At 40.1% G+C, this 17565-nt stretch overlaps 1 protein-coding gene across 1 annotated transcript; it reads right to left on the reverse strand.

Annotated features, from left to right (window-relative positions):
* Positions 1 to 3262: 3262 nt before the first annotated feature.
* On the reverse strand, positions 3263 to 16648 carry LOC117438531 (ras GTPase-activating-like protein IQGAP1; the record flags this gene model as incomplete). Its single annotated transcript, XM_034074011.1, is given in 14 exon segments — positions 3263 to 3387; positions 5274 to 5382; positions 6314 to 6436; positions 7247 to 7381; positions 7383 to 7411; positions 8456 to 8668; positions 9093 to 9180; positions 10925 to 11060; positions 12526 to 12628; positions 12975 to 13107; positions 13847 to 14079; positions 16321 to 16405; positions 16506 to 16612; positions 16615 to 16648. Coding segments are annotated over 14 exon segments (1642 nt in total), but the record flags the coding sequence as incomplete, so codon positions are not given.
* Positions 16649 to 17565: the final 917 nt, after the last annotated feature.

Consider the following 17565-nt stretch of genomic DNA (forward strand, 5'->3'; position numbering starts at 1 on the left):
TTTTGTACACGGTATGCAGCCTGCCAAAGTGCTGTGCTTCCAAGTTACCATTGTGTATTACCCAAAAGCAACTGAGACATTTGGGGTTAGCTTTGTATATAGATACAGATGAGGCATCTGAAGCGTGTCTGTCTGTAAAAAATACCTACATTTAGATCAGACTCAAATCTCTCTGGAGAAGATGTTGTTCCTTATGGTCCTGCTGAAGTCTGTTTGGAAGAGATACCAAGCAATAGTGGCTCTGTCTAAATAACAAGTATTATTAGTTTGGGCCTGTTTTATTGGCTGGAAAGGCTTCTGAAGAAGCACACCAGCGTACTGGGAATATAATGGGAGGTGTAAAGGGCTTTGTTAACCTTTACTGGGACTTGAATGCTTGTGGTGGAAGGAAAATTTGGCAGGCATAGGTGTTAGTTTGTATAAGGGAAGCCTTAGGTTGGGTGGTGTCAGTGTCGGTTTGGGTCTTACAGGGGTCAGGTTGGATACTGCTGGTGGCCCTTTGGGAGCCATTGGTGTTAGGATGGATAGTACAGAGTGGGTGAGGTTGGAAGGGATTTCCTGCTGTTTACTCCAAGCCCTTGCTCAGCCTCTGGTGCCTTGTCCTCTCTGAACATCTCCAAGGAGATCTCTACAAGTTCTTTGGGCAACGTGTTCCAGTGATTGGTTTGATTGAGAGTAAACCTTTTCTCTTAATGTTTAAATGAACTTTCCTGCCCTGTGTTTCGTTTCCTGCCCATTGCCTCTGTCTGTGGTTTTGGTTGTGTTGTGACACGGGGAACAGCTCCATGGGGTGCTACAAAATGTCATCAGACAGCCTGGGTGACCTTTGAAGGTACCACCTTTTCCATTGGCAGTGAGATAAGAACCTGGTTTGGGTTTTTGCCTTCCCCTACATGTGTTTGCCTTCCCCCTGATGTGTTTGGAAAATAAAGCTAGGACTGCTGGCTTTTGTGTTGCAAGGAGGGAAACAGGTAGGCAGAGGTATTTGTAGAATATAATGCATCCCATTTTTATTTTATGTAGATGAGGTGCCAACCAGCAATTAATAATGTGGGAAGTTAACCAGATTTGAAGAAACATGAAAGAGGGTTTATGAGTGAATCAGAACTGAGCAGATGACCTGCTTTGATTGAGCTCTATGCACTTGCTGGAATGTTTTTCTTTTTTGGGGTTTTTTTTTTTGGTCAGTTGAGGGAGTCAGTGCTGACATGCTGTAGAGAAGTCAATTGGTGAATCTGGGTGAAACTGGCTCAGTTTAATTTGTGTACACAGCCCCACAAACATAGGAATTTGTAATCCCTGTGATGGATTTGAAATGAAAATCTACTGCTGTGACATGTGAGGGTGAGCGGACATTGCAATTGCCAGACAGAACACCAGACTTTAACAGTAAAATTCGCTCATCTCATGCAGAAGTGGAGCAGCAGACTGGGTATTATGGTGCAGTTCAGGGCTCAAACTCAGAGAAGCTGTGCTTCAGCTCCTGTTTTCCTAGCATTTAACCATACGAAGAACCTATGGAGAAGCTTGGTTGCAACTTGTGGTCTGCTAGGGTAGTGAAGGAAGTAGGCTGTGAGGGAGATCAGGTCTTTTAAGTTTTAGGTTGCTACTTCTTTGGGCACTTGGAGGACTAGTTTCAATCTGTTACTGTTCTCTGCTGGTAACAAGGAAGAGAGGTTCTCCTCCCCCTCTACTCTGGCTTGGTGAGGCCGCATCTGGAATATTCTGTCCAGTTCTGGGCCCCTCAGTTCAAGAAGGACAGGGAATTGCTTGAAAGAGTCCAGCACAGAGCCACAAAGATGATGGAGGGAGTGGAACACCCCCTTATGAAGAGAGGTGCACATGCACTAACCTTAAAGTGTTTAAATACAGTTTTGACACCTGCAGGTTGAAGAAAGTATTTGCTTCTGAGAGAACTACAGAAAAGTTATCCTAAAAGCATGTCATAATTTCAAATACTACAAGTGTCTTTAATGGGAAAAAAAAGCTAAGCTGAAATAGCACAGGGTACAGCAGAGATAAAACAGTTCAATTAAACTCAGTAATCTGAACAACCAACACTAGCGACCTGTGATAACTTGAAATCTGCAATTAAGAGATATGTCCCTTCTTTAAAAAAAAAACTCTTCAGAAAAAATCAGTGGAGAGCTGGAATAGCCACTGAAGTTAAAGGTCAAGTTTGTTTTGGTGGTTTCTTCCAACAAAGTACCCATTTTTACTAGACACAGCTGAACAGGCAGCACCACCCCCATGGCGGGGAAGGAAACCCAACAAAAACCCCTCACAAAACCAAAGGAGTAAAAGCAATGGGAACTTGTGCATAGCTAGAAAATATTTAACTTTATAAAAGCTAACCTATTTAAAATAGTCTTCTTCCTTAGACAAGCCTGCAGTAGAGCCCAACATATTGCATCAGATACAGATACACACACCATTGCTGTAAACTGGAAAAAAGTTATTTTTACATTTCAAATACTTTGCAAGCAACATTAAAAGTTAACATGTCTCAAAAAAATTAAAATTTTTAGATTTCCTTCCCCAGAAGGCTTCTTTTCATCTGTAAGTATGAGTAAATACATTCCACAATCCCTCTATTTAAGGGGCCATATGTATATTAGAGTGTGATAAAACAGAAACAAATCAAGAAAAAAAAAGACATGCTAAAGTTATTCTATGTGGCTATAATAAATAGTCACGAATAGTTCAGTGACAATTTATGACCATTAATGAAGACCACAGTGGTTCCATCTAGCAGACTGGCCACCACCACCAGTGCAAGCTACAAACCAGTGGGTAAAATGGCCTTGGTTATTTCTTAATCTGGTTATTACTGTTGAGAATAATGTCCAAATACAATCCAGAACCTTTTTTTGCTTTCAGGAAGAGGCAAACCAACAGCTGTACAGTTCTGTCTTTCTCTTCACACAGGCAACAAAAATTCAAGCCTCACAAAGCACATTATTAGGCAAATAAAGCATCCATATGCCCTAAGTATACTCTTATATTAGTTAATCCCCAGCACCACATAAAAATACATTCTAAATTAACTACTTTTCAGGGGACCTTTAAAGATTATAAATAAACAAGACACCAACTCTCTGCAGACTCAGTGAGAGTCGTTAATTTGCAAGAGGTTCTTAGTCCTCCTTCGTGATACATCTGATATATTTGAGCATGGCATCTGCGTATACTGATACATAGCTACGTCACACTATAACTGTGCATGCAGATTTCTATTCATCTCCGCTTTCAGAGACTTGCTGCAGAGGACAGTTACTTCCCATAGAATTTCTTATTCAGAAGAAAGATCAGAAGGTTGACATTCACTTTCGCTCTGTCAAACAACTTCATGACTGCAACGCCTTCATACTGTAGCTGCAAAAGGTCCTGCCAAACAGAGTACCTTTGTGAGCAAGGAATCCTCAAGAGCTTATAGAGAATATGAGACTCTCTGGTAACAGTAGCTTTTTGAGGCACATCTATCACAAAGTATATGCCATAAGATAAAAAACCAAGAGATATATTAAAGATCCACTGATATTGCATGAAAAATAAAGTAGTTCTAAGACATCCAAGATCTGAATTTTTAAATCTGTTTTATAAAAAAAAAAAAAAAAAAAAGGGCAGAAAGAGAAGATCATTCTAAGAAAGGCCAGTTTCAGATCTATCCATCTCCATGCTTTTCATTTCCACAGTACCCATAAAGTCGTAACATTTAGAAAAGGGTCTCGTATATGTCTGTCATTATCTACCCATGAAACATTACAACACTCCACAGTGTTGCTTTCTAAAAAACTTAGCTGTGTCTGGTCTCAGCAAGGTGGTTTGGAGCACTGCAATCTAGGGCAGAGAAAGTCACAGCATCTGTTAGCATTACATACACGATGCCAATTCGGTCTCTTGGGTGTTTCAGTAGGGAGTATTTCTAGTTACTTTGTTCTTGTTAGCAATGCACTTGACAGAGCAATAGGACTCCTTACACTGATTATCTCAGCAATGAATTTCTCTCAGTAAGCCCCCTAACTAAACAATGTACACTGAAGGCGGCGTTCAGGTTGTGCAGAGAAACTTTACATGCAATCCAAAATCCAAATCTGGCTCCTGCAGTTGTCCAGCCTGGGTGACACCAGAGTATACAATCAAAGCCATTTCTGCTGCTTTCTGTAAAAATTCTGGTAATGGCAATACAAGTTTTTTTATTGATGCCACCATTAATGCTGCACTTGGACGACCAATGGCAGTTTCCTTGTTGCTGGCCTCTCAATCATAAAATTGACTGGGTTGAAAGAACATTTAAGCTCAAGTCCAACCATCACCCCAGCACTGTCAGAGGCCACCACTAAACCAGGGCACTGAGGGTCTCATCTACATGTTGGGGTTTTTAACACTTCCAGGAATGGTGATTCCACCACTACCCTGGGCAGCCTGTTCCAATGTCTTAGCACCCTCTCATTGAAGAAATTGTTCCTAATATCCAGTGTAAGCCTGCTTTTTCTGAAAAACAGTGCTAAAAAGGCATAGTGGTATAGAAACACCTGTGCCCAAAGGGCAAGTGACCTCAGGTAGCCCCTTGAACCAAGAAACTCATGACCAGACAGGGACCAGAATGAACTAGGGGAGTCCTGAGAGCACACAAATGGCATGTGTGACAACTGTCCCTCACAGCAGCCAGTTAGGTGGCACAGGTTTAACAACAATTCAAGGTGCTCCTACACACAGCCTGTTTCAAGATCTCTGTGGCATCCACAATTAACAAACCCAACAATGCCTAAGTTGGACAGGGGATATGCAAGGCAAAAGTAGATTAAGAGAACAGAGACACCAGACATAACAGCGTGGGAGAGGATCAGGGAACCATCTGGGAGGTCAGTCAGTGCCTGTTTTGGTAGCCTGGCCTCAGTAAAGGCTGAGGACTCCAAGAACTGCACAGTTGAAGAAACTGTTCAGTGCAGTGTGGCAGGAAGATGTGGCTGAACCCACCGCACCCATGCCCAGCTGATCTCTCTGCTGTAGCATAAAGCTGTTTGAAAATGCATGCGTTAGTTTTGTGTGCAAATGTAACTAGGAGCACAGACTGACATCAGGCTTTCATTAGTAAAGAAACAAGAGTAGCCTGAATCCCACACATCTGTGTTGCATCTGTTTGTTTCACCTGCAACAGATGAGTTGGTTTTGAGAGCAGTTTTCGGACTGTTCAGGCAGAAAACGTGATTTTTATTTTGATGAAGAGCCTGGCAAGCGAAGTTTAGATGCCACTATAGGACAGTTCTTACCTGATAATGTAACATAAAGGTTTCCATCTGTACGCCCATGAATTTTGCTTTTATCTCGAAATCTCCTACTTCTTCTGTTGGACTGATTTCAAATATCACATTTTTAAACCTATGAAATTTGAGAAATTAAAACCCACAGTTGGTTACTGAACATGTACTTCCTACTGAAATGGGGAGAGAATATATGAGATGAAATGTGAAAACAGATTTTAAGAATTATGTTCTTATATTCTATATTCCCATTGTGAATGAGACTCTAAAAGCTGACCAGACTCAACATAACAATGAATGGAAGCCTTCCAGATTCTGTGTCCAGTGGATCACACCTTCACAACAAGCATAGCTGGAAATTTAGCCCATGCGGTCTAAACAGCCTACTTCAATGCTGTACATCCATGCCTCATTTAGCGCGCAAAGTACAAAAATACGATCCTAGTAACGGGCAACTTCCTTATATTCCACAGAAGATACACCTAGTTCTCAAGGTTAGCAAGCTATAGCTGGACAAACTAAATAGCTATATATAACTATAGCTACCGTCAAATTGCTTTTTCAACAGTAAGTGCTATTAACTATAGTAGCAATTCACCTAAGGAGGTGCCCTTTCATGACTGGGGGGGTGGCAGAAAAGTGGCAGGTGAGAAGATGTCACATTTAAATCCCATACTTCTCAACCAAAGCCCCACTTTGCTTCCACCACTGAAGAGGAAAAAAACAAAACACCAACCAAACCAAAAAGTTGGTGGGGGAAGGAGAACTGGGAAGTTATAAAGCAACCACTGAGCAAAGGGTATTTGGTCCAAGGGATGCCAGCCTATACTGCAGAAAACAATTTCTTCAGCTTTAAATAACTAAGTCTACAACAATGCTAAATTCCAAGAACAAAACCACAAGATAATCTGTCACAATTTCAAACATATTTCAGAGCTTCTGTTCTCAGTGGCCAGCACCTAAACCAGTTCAAAGAGACAAGAATTCAGTGTACCCATTTTCCTCTGAGAAGCTTACTCAGCTTTAAAGAGTTTTAAACAGATACTCACTGGTTACTTTGCAGGTCCTCAATCTCTAAAAGCACTCCCTTCTCATGAAGTCGAGCTGCTGTATATTTTAGAGAAATCTTTTTACTGTTTTTGCCTTTCATCTCTCGAGGCTTCTTAGAAATTCTGGAAAAAACAAACCAGAAAAAAAACAAACAAAACCAAAAGAAACCAAAAACCCCAAGACTATCAGTCAAACGAGTGAAAGATATTTTAGACAGCAAACATTTAATCCTGTCTGGATGATGGGATAGAACCAGTACAGTCAATCAACAGTGACTAACAGAGCTGATAAAAACACCAGCACCCTTCCTCACCCCCCAGATACAACCACATGGTACTTCACAAAAAGCAGTACCACCTATCACTAGGCAAAAGGGGGATCTGGTGACAACTGCCATGGAGAAGTCTGAGCTTACAGCTTTCTTGCCTTAGTTTCCACTGGCAGCTGCTCTTCCCAGATCTCCCTGGGGAGGAGGATGCTTCTTCCCTTCTGCACCTGTACTTCCCCCTCACCTCCTCCCCCACCTTTTTGGGATAAAAACAAACAAACAAAAAAAAATTGCTGACCAATTATTTCCTTGTAGTAACTGTCATTTTATTCTCTGTTCCTACATGATGACAGGACAGACAGACTGAGCAGCACATACATTATCTGAACCACCTGCTTCATTCCCTCTGGGCACTCTATACTCCCCTCTTCCAGAGGGATCAAACTGCTTGCAAGTACATCTTTCTGACCCCATTCAGGCATTGCCCTCCACCTGTATTTGCCCAGCACCACCAAGACCCTTTCCCTGTAACTGCTGCTGCAGTAAAGAGCTTGGCCAAGGTCCTTTGAGCAGATGCATTATAATTCTTCCTAGAAACAACCTACAGGTGTTTCCCTGCATAAAGCACTTCTATAACCACAGGCATGGTTTCCAAGACACTTACTTGCCCTTGCTGGCCAGGTTATCCAAGCAGGTTTTGATGTAGCTTTTGTAATAATCCACTTGCTCCCCATAAAAAGTAGCTTTGGAGTTCAAGGCACTGTACGTCTGCTGCAGTTTCACCAGCTCTGCTTTTCTTCTGACGGTATCTACGCTGATTTCTGATATCCTACACCACAGAGAAAAACAAGCAGAGACTTAACAGTCATTTGAGCTCTCCAGTTGCTCAAAGCCCAGAAGACAGACTATCTGAAATACACCGTTTGATTTCGCTTACTCTTGCTTCATGCTACAAGCTGGAGCTCTCAGTTGCATTTGCCTCAGTTTAAGTGTCACCACTTCTCTGCGTTGACTATTTTTGGAACTAACCAAGTATACACAGCAATTCATTTGAACCTTTTGTTGCTTTCTCAAACTCCAATGCTGTCCCAGTTACAATGACTAGTGTGGGCACTGACAGTACATGATTTAAAGGAAGGAAGCAATTTTTGCCATCTCTGGGTAGGAAAAGTATCTTATAAATCAAGCACTAAAACCATAGAAGCACACAGACTTTCTTATCTTTCTTTATTAGTCAGCCACTTGTAGATGTACATTACCTTAATGCTGGAACAAATATATCATGTGCTGAAGTCAGTATGTATCAAAAACAAAAAGTTAATGACAATACAGTTAATTATAAGTGGATCCGTAAAGGTGATTATTTACTCACTTTACATATAATACATTTTCCAAATAGCTTTTTGGTAAATATGTGATATAAAACACGCTGTTATTTTTATTTAAATACCTAAAAGATAAAAGAGGGATCTGATAAAAACTCGCAAAAGTGATCTAATACTGTTGTATGCTGCTATGGTGACAGAGCATCTTTTTAGGCAAAACTTCCTTGTGTAAAGAAGTATGCAGAGACCCTGTTTAAATTATTTGAACGGAACAACAACAACAAAAAAGTCATATCAGGACTTCCCCTCCAAGCTAAGAAGCTTTTTCTTAAGGTACCTGAGATTCTGACAACACAGCCTAGAAAACTCTAGAAAACATCCTATAATATAAAGGACTTCCAAATGCCAAGAAGTGGGAACAATGTGGAAAAAAGGAGAGGCTTCATGCCTCTAAATTACTACTACAAAACTTCTCCTGAAACTCAATGCCAGTTTCGCAACACTGCAAGCTGCATGAAAACTTCACTGTGACCACTAAATGGGCATACCTTTGCAATGTCATTGATTAGTTCCTGGTATTTATTTTTAGCATTCACTGTCCCCAGCTCTGTCAATTTCTTCAGGCCTGTCTTAATTTTATCTTTCTTTCCTTGAAGATTTAAGTTGCCATCTTCCTTCACAGACACAGGCTTTTTCATCTTATCAGGAGTTTTAGCATCACGAATGGCCCGTTTCTGCATCGCCCTCTGATGCTCTGATTCCTAGAAAAAGAGAGCAAAGAAACTACAAGTTCATAAGCAGATCAATTTTAAGGTGACAAAGAACCAGAAACAGATTTTTCTGATCTCCAGCACAATATATAACAGGAATTTTGCTTGGTCATTTCCATTAAAACTTCACTGAATCCATGTTTGACGAGCACATTCCATGTACAGGAAGCAGCAGAAGCCTACCTGCCATTTAAAACAGCTATCTAGATAAATAGTTTCTAGCAACTGCCAGTGAGGTAAGGTTCACACATACAATTTATGTCCATTGTATTCCCTCATTATTGCTACACTTTGCTTCAACGTCAGTGGAGACATCTTCACTGCAATACATAAATGCAGATTCTTAACATCCACATGTATCTGGAAAGATGACAATCTCCTAATCTAAAGAAAATGCAGGTAAACAACTTCATACTTGCTCTGAGGTAGCTGGAGTTCCCAAGATTTCAGTCAGTGTCTCCCCTGGTTGGAAGCGGATTACGTCAACAATTAAACGTTTTGTGCTGCAAAGAAATCAAGGAGAATGGGGAAAAAACCCTTTAAACTAAAAGACTTTAAATACTCTTCTGTTCTGCAATAATACTTAACGTTACCGATTTACCTAAAGTCAGATTATCACTGGATGCACACTTAGGTGCCATAGGCTAGACCAAACCAGATCCCCGAGAAGCACTTTGACAGTTTATCAGAAACAGGTTCCCTAAAAGGTTTGTCTATGTAATACACAGGATTTGCTCCCCAGTGCCCTGTCAAACAACAAGTATGTTACTCCATATATTCCAAGGCAGCCCCAGTACTGCTATGTGGACCCACAGAAGCAGCAGTTCCAAGGTGAAAGGTAAAGCAGGTCCATCCGTCCATCAAATCAATGCCTTTCCAGTTTAGAGACAAGGATACCACGCATGACAGTGTCAAATGCCTTGCAAGAAGCCCAAGTAGGTGACACAATCAACTCTTCCCTTATCCATCATTGCAATGCTGTGGCCCCACTGTAGAAGGCTGTCAAATTTGTCAGGCACCCTTTGCCCTTCATGAAGCCATGCTGGCTGTTGCCAATCACTCCCTTATTGTCCATGTGCATTAGCATAGTTTCCAGAAGGATCTGCTCCATGATTCTGCCAGGCACTGAGATGAACTGACTGGCCTGTAGTTCCCTGGGTCTTCCTCGTTTCTCTCAAAAAGAGCTGGTTATATTTCCCCTTTTCCAGTCAGCAGCAACTTCAGACAGCCCCAGCTTCTCAAATATGGTGGATAATGGCTTGGCAACTTCATCCACCACCTCCCTCAGGACCCGCAAATGCATCTCATCAGGTCCCAGGGACTTGAGCACCTTCAGGCTGCTCAGATGGTCTCTCACCTGATCTTCTCCTACTGCAGGCAGTTCTTCATTCTCCCAGTCCCTGCCATGCCTTCTGCAACTTGGGCAGTGGCCGGCACTTCTGCTGGTGAAGACCAATGCAAAAGAAGTCACCAAGTACCTTGGCCTTCTCCATGTCCCAGGTAACCAAGTCTCCTGTTTCCTTATGTCAGGTGCTCACAATTTCCCTCATCCTTCTTTTATCCCCAGTGTATCTACAGAAGTTTTTCCTGTTGTCCTTAATGTCCTTTCTTAGACTGAGTTTTGTCAGGGCTAATAGGTATTAGTCTAATAACACACCTATTTTCAAAAATGTTATTTTTATCTATTAAGAGTCAGGTTTGAAGGACAGGAAATGCAGAGTGAAAGGGACCACATCACAAACCAAGAGGAGAGCAGCAACAGCATAAAGAAACTAATACCGCAGGAGCTAGCAAACTTAGCAGCAGAGTGTTATTCACATTTCCATATATTCCATGTATTATATTGAAAACATTGCACAGGGCATTATATAAGCAACACAAAGACTGAATTATCTAAGTTTTACATTAACAGACCTGAGAGTTAAACTCCATTGTGAGGATCAATATGGATTATTTAAAATGGTCTTTACAAATTATTCACAAGCAGGCAAATCTAACTGCTGCTGTCACTCTCTCACATCTATGAAGTTTCTCCTTCAGAACCATCCAAAATAGACTTTTAAAGAATGACAAATTCAACAGTGATGAAGAACTAACAGGAACAAATTTGACAGCCACAGCATTGAAAGCTCAGTGTGCTAGGAGTAAAAGTCCCACATTCGTTTAAATTACAGTTGCTTGTTTTCACAGATTAACTGAAAATTCAGGTTCCTCATTCTCTTGAGAAACCAGTTACCCCTTACTTACTTCAACAGAATAGTCCTCACATCCATCTCTGCATTCTCATCACCAGGAACATCAAATTTATTAGTGAGTGTAAAGAGACCTCAGTCTTTGCTAGCATTTTCCCTGTTGGGGTCATTAATGTTGCCAGACCCTTCTCCTGCCAAGCAGAAAGAGTTTATAGATTAAATCGTATTTTTTTACATCACTGACTACAAGAGATTTGTAATTTTTTCCCATGATAACAGATCACAGGAGAACTACACTGTTTCTCACTTTCAAAAGGATGCTTTAAAAGCCAACACCAAATTTGAAAATCATCATCTTGAGTATCTTACAAACTTTTTCTTCACAAACCTGAAAGAATGCAGTGGCCAGAAAGGCACAACAAAATCACTAGCTTGTATGCCTTAAAGACACTTGTATATTCCACACTGTATCTCAGCATTTCACTCTCTACTGAAAAAAGTAGCTGACCTGTCAAAAATACTTCATAAATAAAAACATGACCATGCCTTATGACCATGTCCTCATTAGAATTAATTTTCCAAGCTAAGAGTGAAGCCCTTGTTGGCAACTAAGCTTGTCATCTTCTATTAAACAAAGTAAGCTATCTAGTCAAAAGAAATTTTCTTCCCCTAATTGTTCTGAACTTTCAACAGAACAGTTGTTAGGACGCTTTCCCCTCCTGCCTCTTTTTTAAAGGGCTGCAGGAAGATTAAACTCTGATGTATTAACCACATCAACACCATACACACAGGAGAAAGGAAATGGGGAACAAAGGTAAGTACTAGTTAAACTCAAGATCTAGGTTCAATCAGATAGCACTTCTTATGTTCTGTTCTTTGCCAGTACTTTGAAGAAAGCATGCTAGCAATCACTCCTTTAAAAGCTTCCAATCTTTCTTATCAGCAATTTCAAGATAAATACTTTGCTGTCAAAGCATCCTCTCAAAAAACTCTTACCACCACCACCCCCCCCAGATTCTGCACTTTAAATAGCTGCAACATAGAAACCAAAAAGTGATAAGGCTTGTGCAACTTCCAGTATCTGCTGAATCCTGAAGTAGCAGACAGTGGCTCAGGTGTTTAGAAAACTTCCAGAGATTAGTGAAATCAATTCCTTCCTCCCCCAGCTATACGAGGATAAAATTCTTAATGTATAGAAAAACAAAACTTTGAAGGAGGGGGAAAAGGTATTTGTCCATATACCAACAATCCCTCTAGGGACACACACCATTTAATACACTTATTACCACTACAAAAGAATGCATACGGATCTCCACAACAGGAGGACAGATCTTTTCGAACAAGCTGGGACACATACACAAGCAGAAAAGGCCCCAGCATGCCAGAATGAAGAAAACATGTCAAAATATCCATCCATCTTTAAGAAAATTCTGGAGTGGGGTGAGGTGAGGGGCTTGGGGAGAAGAGAAAGAATCCCCATGTTTTTCAGGGTAACGAATTCTGCAGTCAGAGGGAATACACTACAACAAATCTACTGCTGCTTTTCAGAGCACATCCTCCCAATGACCTGTGATGATCCCTTACAAATTTTCTTTACTGCACTTCAAATCATTTAAGGCAATATTACATATGCTGAAGTACAATAAACTAGGCCACCTATTAAGGACTCAATTGTAGGAACCTCTCCAAGATCATCCAGCAGCTCATGAATTGGATCATTGTGCTCAGGAGCAATCGCATCTTGATGGTCTAAGAGCAACTAAATGAACATAAAAGAACATTTACATTGTTAATTGTACATCCTTTTCTACACAGTAAATAACATTACTTTGAGCTGGTATCTTTAGAAAAGATCTTTTTTCACTAAACTTCAAAGCAGCAATATCAACATTCAAAGCTATGCCATTATCACATACTCAAATACTTTAAAAGAAACTTAAGAGAAGCCACAAGCAAATTACTTAATTCTATGAACCAACAAGCTTTTGCACATTATGCTCAAAAGATAACTTTTTGCCTTGTATTTGGTAACTTAGCATTTCAACCAGAAGCAGCATTTTCAGAGCAACTGTGATCACTTATATAAGGACCAACTGTATACTTACAGTGTGCGTATTGATGATTTCACCAATAGAAATGTAAATAACTGGTTTAGTGAGAGTCACCAAGTCAGAATATTCATCAATATTAAATTTATCCTGCAATTCAGGAACCTCACAGGCAGACTGAAAAAAACGTCTTCAGAAAAAAGGAAAAGAAGAATCAGTATGAGCCTGAGTGTCATGTGATGCATCAAGAACATTAACTCCCTCTGATAATCCCAAGTGTAGTCTCTCTTTGTTTAAACTATGGCACATTACCGCGTACTACAATTTGTCAGCTCTAGTCTACCACATCAGAAATAACCTAGTAAATTAAATTACTGATACTGGCTACCTTGACGCTGGCTCATTTTCAGCATTCACAGAACTGGTCTATGGCTCTGGTGAGTTTGTTCACACATCCTCCTGCCTCCAGTGCAGTACCACCCCTTGCTTCCAGCAATCTCTACTTTTCTTCCAAAACATGAGGCATATGATGACAATTCTTGAACAAAAGCTTACTTCAGCTATATGAACACCTAAATGCCCAACTGCTTCAGCAACACTAGGTTTTCATGAGAAGCCAGGATTCATATGGGACAGAATAGTCTACGTCCAGCCTAGCTACCCACATTTAAATATCACAATAAGCATGTGCAAAAACAACCTTTACTCTTGAAACTCCCAAGTCAAAATACTTGACTTCTCAATCTCACTAACATACAATGTATCATTCATAAATTCCAGGCACATTTTATCTCTCTTTGTCACTGATGCTTATGCCACTTTGGAGGGCAATCTCTTAAAATTTATAATATTTAAAATATATGCCAATCCTTTTTACTTGCAATGTTTCCCTCTGCCACTTCTCAACTTAATTAGCTAAGGTCTTCTACCTGAATTTTTGATATGATTGTAACAGGTATTCATTAATAATGCTGAGGTGTGCATTATCTCCCATGAACATCTTATTGGATGCAGCATGCTGCAACATCTTTGCAATGGAACCAAGGTTTCTGCGTTGATCCGTAGTCAGCTGACCTCCAGCTGAAAGATCAATGATGTCAAATGCATCTGGTGCGACAATGGCTGGATTCATATAGCGGTAATAGAGTAAGTTGCCAACAATCTGGGAAAAGTTGAGTAGAGAAGAAACACATTAAGAAACAATGGTATAGGACCCAGCTGAATTTTATTTAAAACTCCGATAAACTGTTTTCTTGAAAGCCAGAGACCCCTTCCAGGGTAAAGGTTCTGCTGTGTTGCTGTGTACAAGCACACACTATCCCAAAGAATCTAGTGTCAAAATAAATGAACAAATAAAATTAAAAAAAAAATCATTGAGACCCAAAGGGTGGTCAAATAAATGGTCAACACCAAGAGGGAAGACTGAGCCTACCAGTTGCAGGACAACACAGCAGCAGATACTCCTGCGTGTAAATCCTATGCATAGAGATTTAAAACTTCAAGTTATTAAAAAAAAAAAAGTATGGACACAAGACATTACAAGCCTACCAATGCGACTGTTCGTGTGAGCATGAAACTATCAGGGAATTAAACATAACTGAGTTATTCTAACAAAGAGCTGAACAATCATGGGATAGAAGAACCAGAACAATAGTTGGTTCAAGAACAAGAGCTGATTCTTAGAGAAGCATGCAGAATTGGCTGCCAACTCTGACAAAGCAAAAACAGTGAGGAAGCATGGCACACCAGAGCTGAACTAAGGAAAATACTTTCCATTCCTTCTCCAAAGTCCTTTTCTCTTTCAGAATAACTCTTTGACAAGCCAGGAACATTTTCAGGCATAAGTAACTCAGAAACCATATAATCCAGAGGTAAGAAAATCAGAAGTACAGAAGACAAACAGAATCTGATGCTTCAAAACCCAATTTACCTAGCCAAATGTGAGTAGCAATAAACTTCAAGGAACCAAAAATAAAGATGTTACATTATCCCTATGCTCACAAGTATACTTCTGACCTGTACTTGATATTCTGCCAACAGTTAATTTCAGCAATGAAAAGGAATTAACCCAACACGCTGATGTAAAGAGACGACAGCTCTCAGATCACATGCTCTAGTATTTTCTGGTGGTTCACAGAAATTTGCAGAGGGCCTGGTCACTGAATCTCTGCTTTGCCTGCTTGCCACACAACTTAATGCACAGAAGAGATCAGGGTCTGAACAATATGTGAAACAGAGCGAGAAAATCTAGCCATTGCTGAGCAGCCCCAGAAGTTATTAACTGCTGTCACTGAGGTCATGTTTTGTTTCATGCAAGCCCCTGCTCTACTCTCACAGATTATGTCATGGCACTACAGTCAAATCTGTTTACTACCAGTAATAAGAAAATACATTTGCGCATGAAACTATTCAAAGCTTTCAAAAGTTCAGGGGAGAACAGCAGTAAATGGGTACCCACATGGACAGCTTTGACTGAAAAAAAAAGAAAAGAAAAAGATCAAAATCTAAAGTAGTCATTGCATACAACTGCAGCTTTGACTTCAGGTGGACAGTTACACACTGTTTTCCATGAGGATTAGCAAAAAACTGCAGCTTTCCACCTAAATTTACAGATGGAAGAAATTAATTCACCTGCATAGAAAGAATCGATGTCTCAGAATGGGAAAGCACAGAACTAGAAGAGAGAAGAAAACAGCATTCAGATTGGTAATTATTTTGCAATGAAGCTGAGGCAGAGAAGTTTAAAGAGACAATGCCAAGTATTCTGAAATCCAAAATTTTATTAACAAAGCATTCATTAATATAACGACCTCACAATTACCAAAAGCCATAAAACCAAAGAAATTTCAATGAAAACCCCTAATTTTACTCATCTGAGAGTGCCTACTATTAGGATCATAGAATAGTTAGAGACCCTCTAGGTCTGCAAACCTAAATGGAATGCAAAATACAAAACTGACTAGACATCATGGGAAATACCTCTTTACATGTTGCTGTCAAATATCCTAGAGTATTACAGACAAGGGAATTTGGAATATCAGAATTTTGCATACAGCCTTTTTAACTTGACACTGTCTCTTTAAGAAATGAACAGCTGGCTGTGACCATACCAGCAAAACCAAGGTTTACTTTCTAGGAGCAAGAGTACCCCAAGTCTAGAAACCTGAATGACCAAATGCCCAAGATATTGAAGCAAAGAAACAACAATAGGATACATCTTCCTAACAATGTATTATGTCTCAGATGACATATATGAAGCTAAAAATCAAAAGCCTAAAGGGAAACATTTTCTATCTGCAGATAAACTTTATATAAGTTTACATGCACTCCTCTCCAAACATAAACCTAATATGCTCATCACAGCCAATCTGCCTGACAATTACAAAGGTGTTCAGAGCCTCACCTTCAGAAGCTCATCCTCGCCAGCATCAGGAAACTTCTCATGCAGGGAGTCTTTTAGTACCTTGGCAATGAAACGCATTCCGTAACTTTGAGAGAAAAGGGCAAAGAGAAGGTCAAATATGACTGCTAAAAGCATGAACCCACCACCAACTTCTCAGACATAATACTGTGGTACATCAGACTCACGGGATTTTGTCCACTGAAGTAACAATGGCAGACAGGAATTTGTCTGTCACTGTCCTCATGTTTCTGATTGAGACATCCAGGCGCTTCCTCACCTCTTCGTGATTTAGAGAGCTTGTTCAGGTGTAACATCATATGGCAGTTTGCTATTTGAAAAAGTTAAACATGTGAAGGCAAGTATTCCTCAGCACACTTCAAGAATTTCTAGCTCAACGTGGAAACAAGCTTGTATCACATGGGTGCCAAGAGCTGTGCACTGCCTCCAGTCAACTTTTAGTTCACTGGAAGAGCTGAAGGCTTCTTGCTTTTACTTCTACTCCCCCTTGCAAAGGTCACTGAGAGAAGAGGCCCAGCTAACTCAAAACTGTACTTTTTACAGCATGTACACATGCCAACAGCCAAAGTTGTGCATCAGGCTGCAGCTGTACTTCAGGCTGCAAATAAACTAGTGAAAAAGCAAGCTACACATTTGAACAAAAGATAATAAAAGCTTGAATACAAGCTAGAAGCTAGAACAGTATCCATGAAAACCAATTTAAAATGCTACTGGCAAGAAGCAGTTCCAAATGAGTAGTGACGTGTTCTTCATCAGCTAAAATTACTCCATAGTGTTCCAGTGAAGACAGACAAGTTAAGCAGGTAACTCAATAAAAGCATGTCTTAGATCTCATATAAAGAGAAAGGCCTGAACACATATATTCGCCTGCATTTTTAACATATTCAGAATTCTGAACGAGGTGTATAACTAGACACGACTGCAAACTGCCTTGAAGAGGGAAACCCATTTTGGTTGGCTGGTTCATCTGTTTTGTTTGGGTTTTTTTTTTTAAGTATGCTTAAATGACCACCACAACAGAACACAATAGAAAACTCAAGTTCTCAAAAATCATATGTGCTGGATATGTGTGGAAAAAGAAACCAGAATGATACAAAATCATCTGACACAATCCAGTTGTCAAGCAGTGGCTGATACTAACTTTAAAGGCATTAGAATTAAAAGAACTGCACTGTCATGCTTCTTCTCCTCCAGCAGAGTAGTTTTGTTGGCTTGTAAACAGTATCA

Source organism: Melopsittacus undulatus, unplaced genomic scaffold, assembly GCF_012275295.1.
Source record: "Melopsittacus undulatus isolate bMelUnd1 unplaced genomic scaffold, bMelUnd1.mat.Z mat_scaffold_441_arrow_ctg1, whole genome shotgun sequence".
Taxonomy (NCBI): domain Eukaryota; kingdom Metazoa; phylum Chordata; class Aves; order Psittaciformes; family Psittaculidae; genus Melopsittacus; species Melopsittacus undulatus.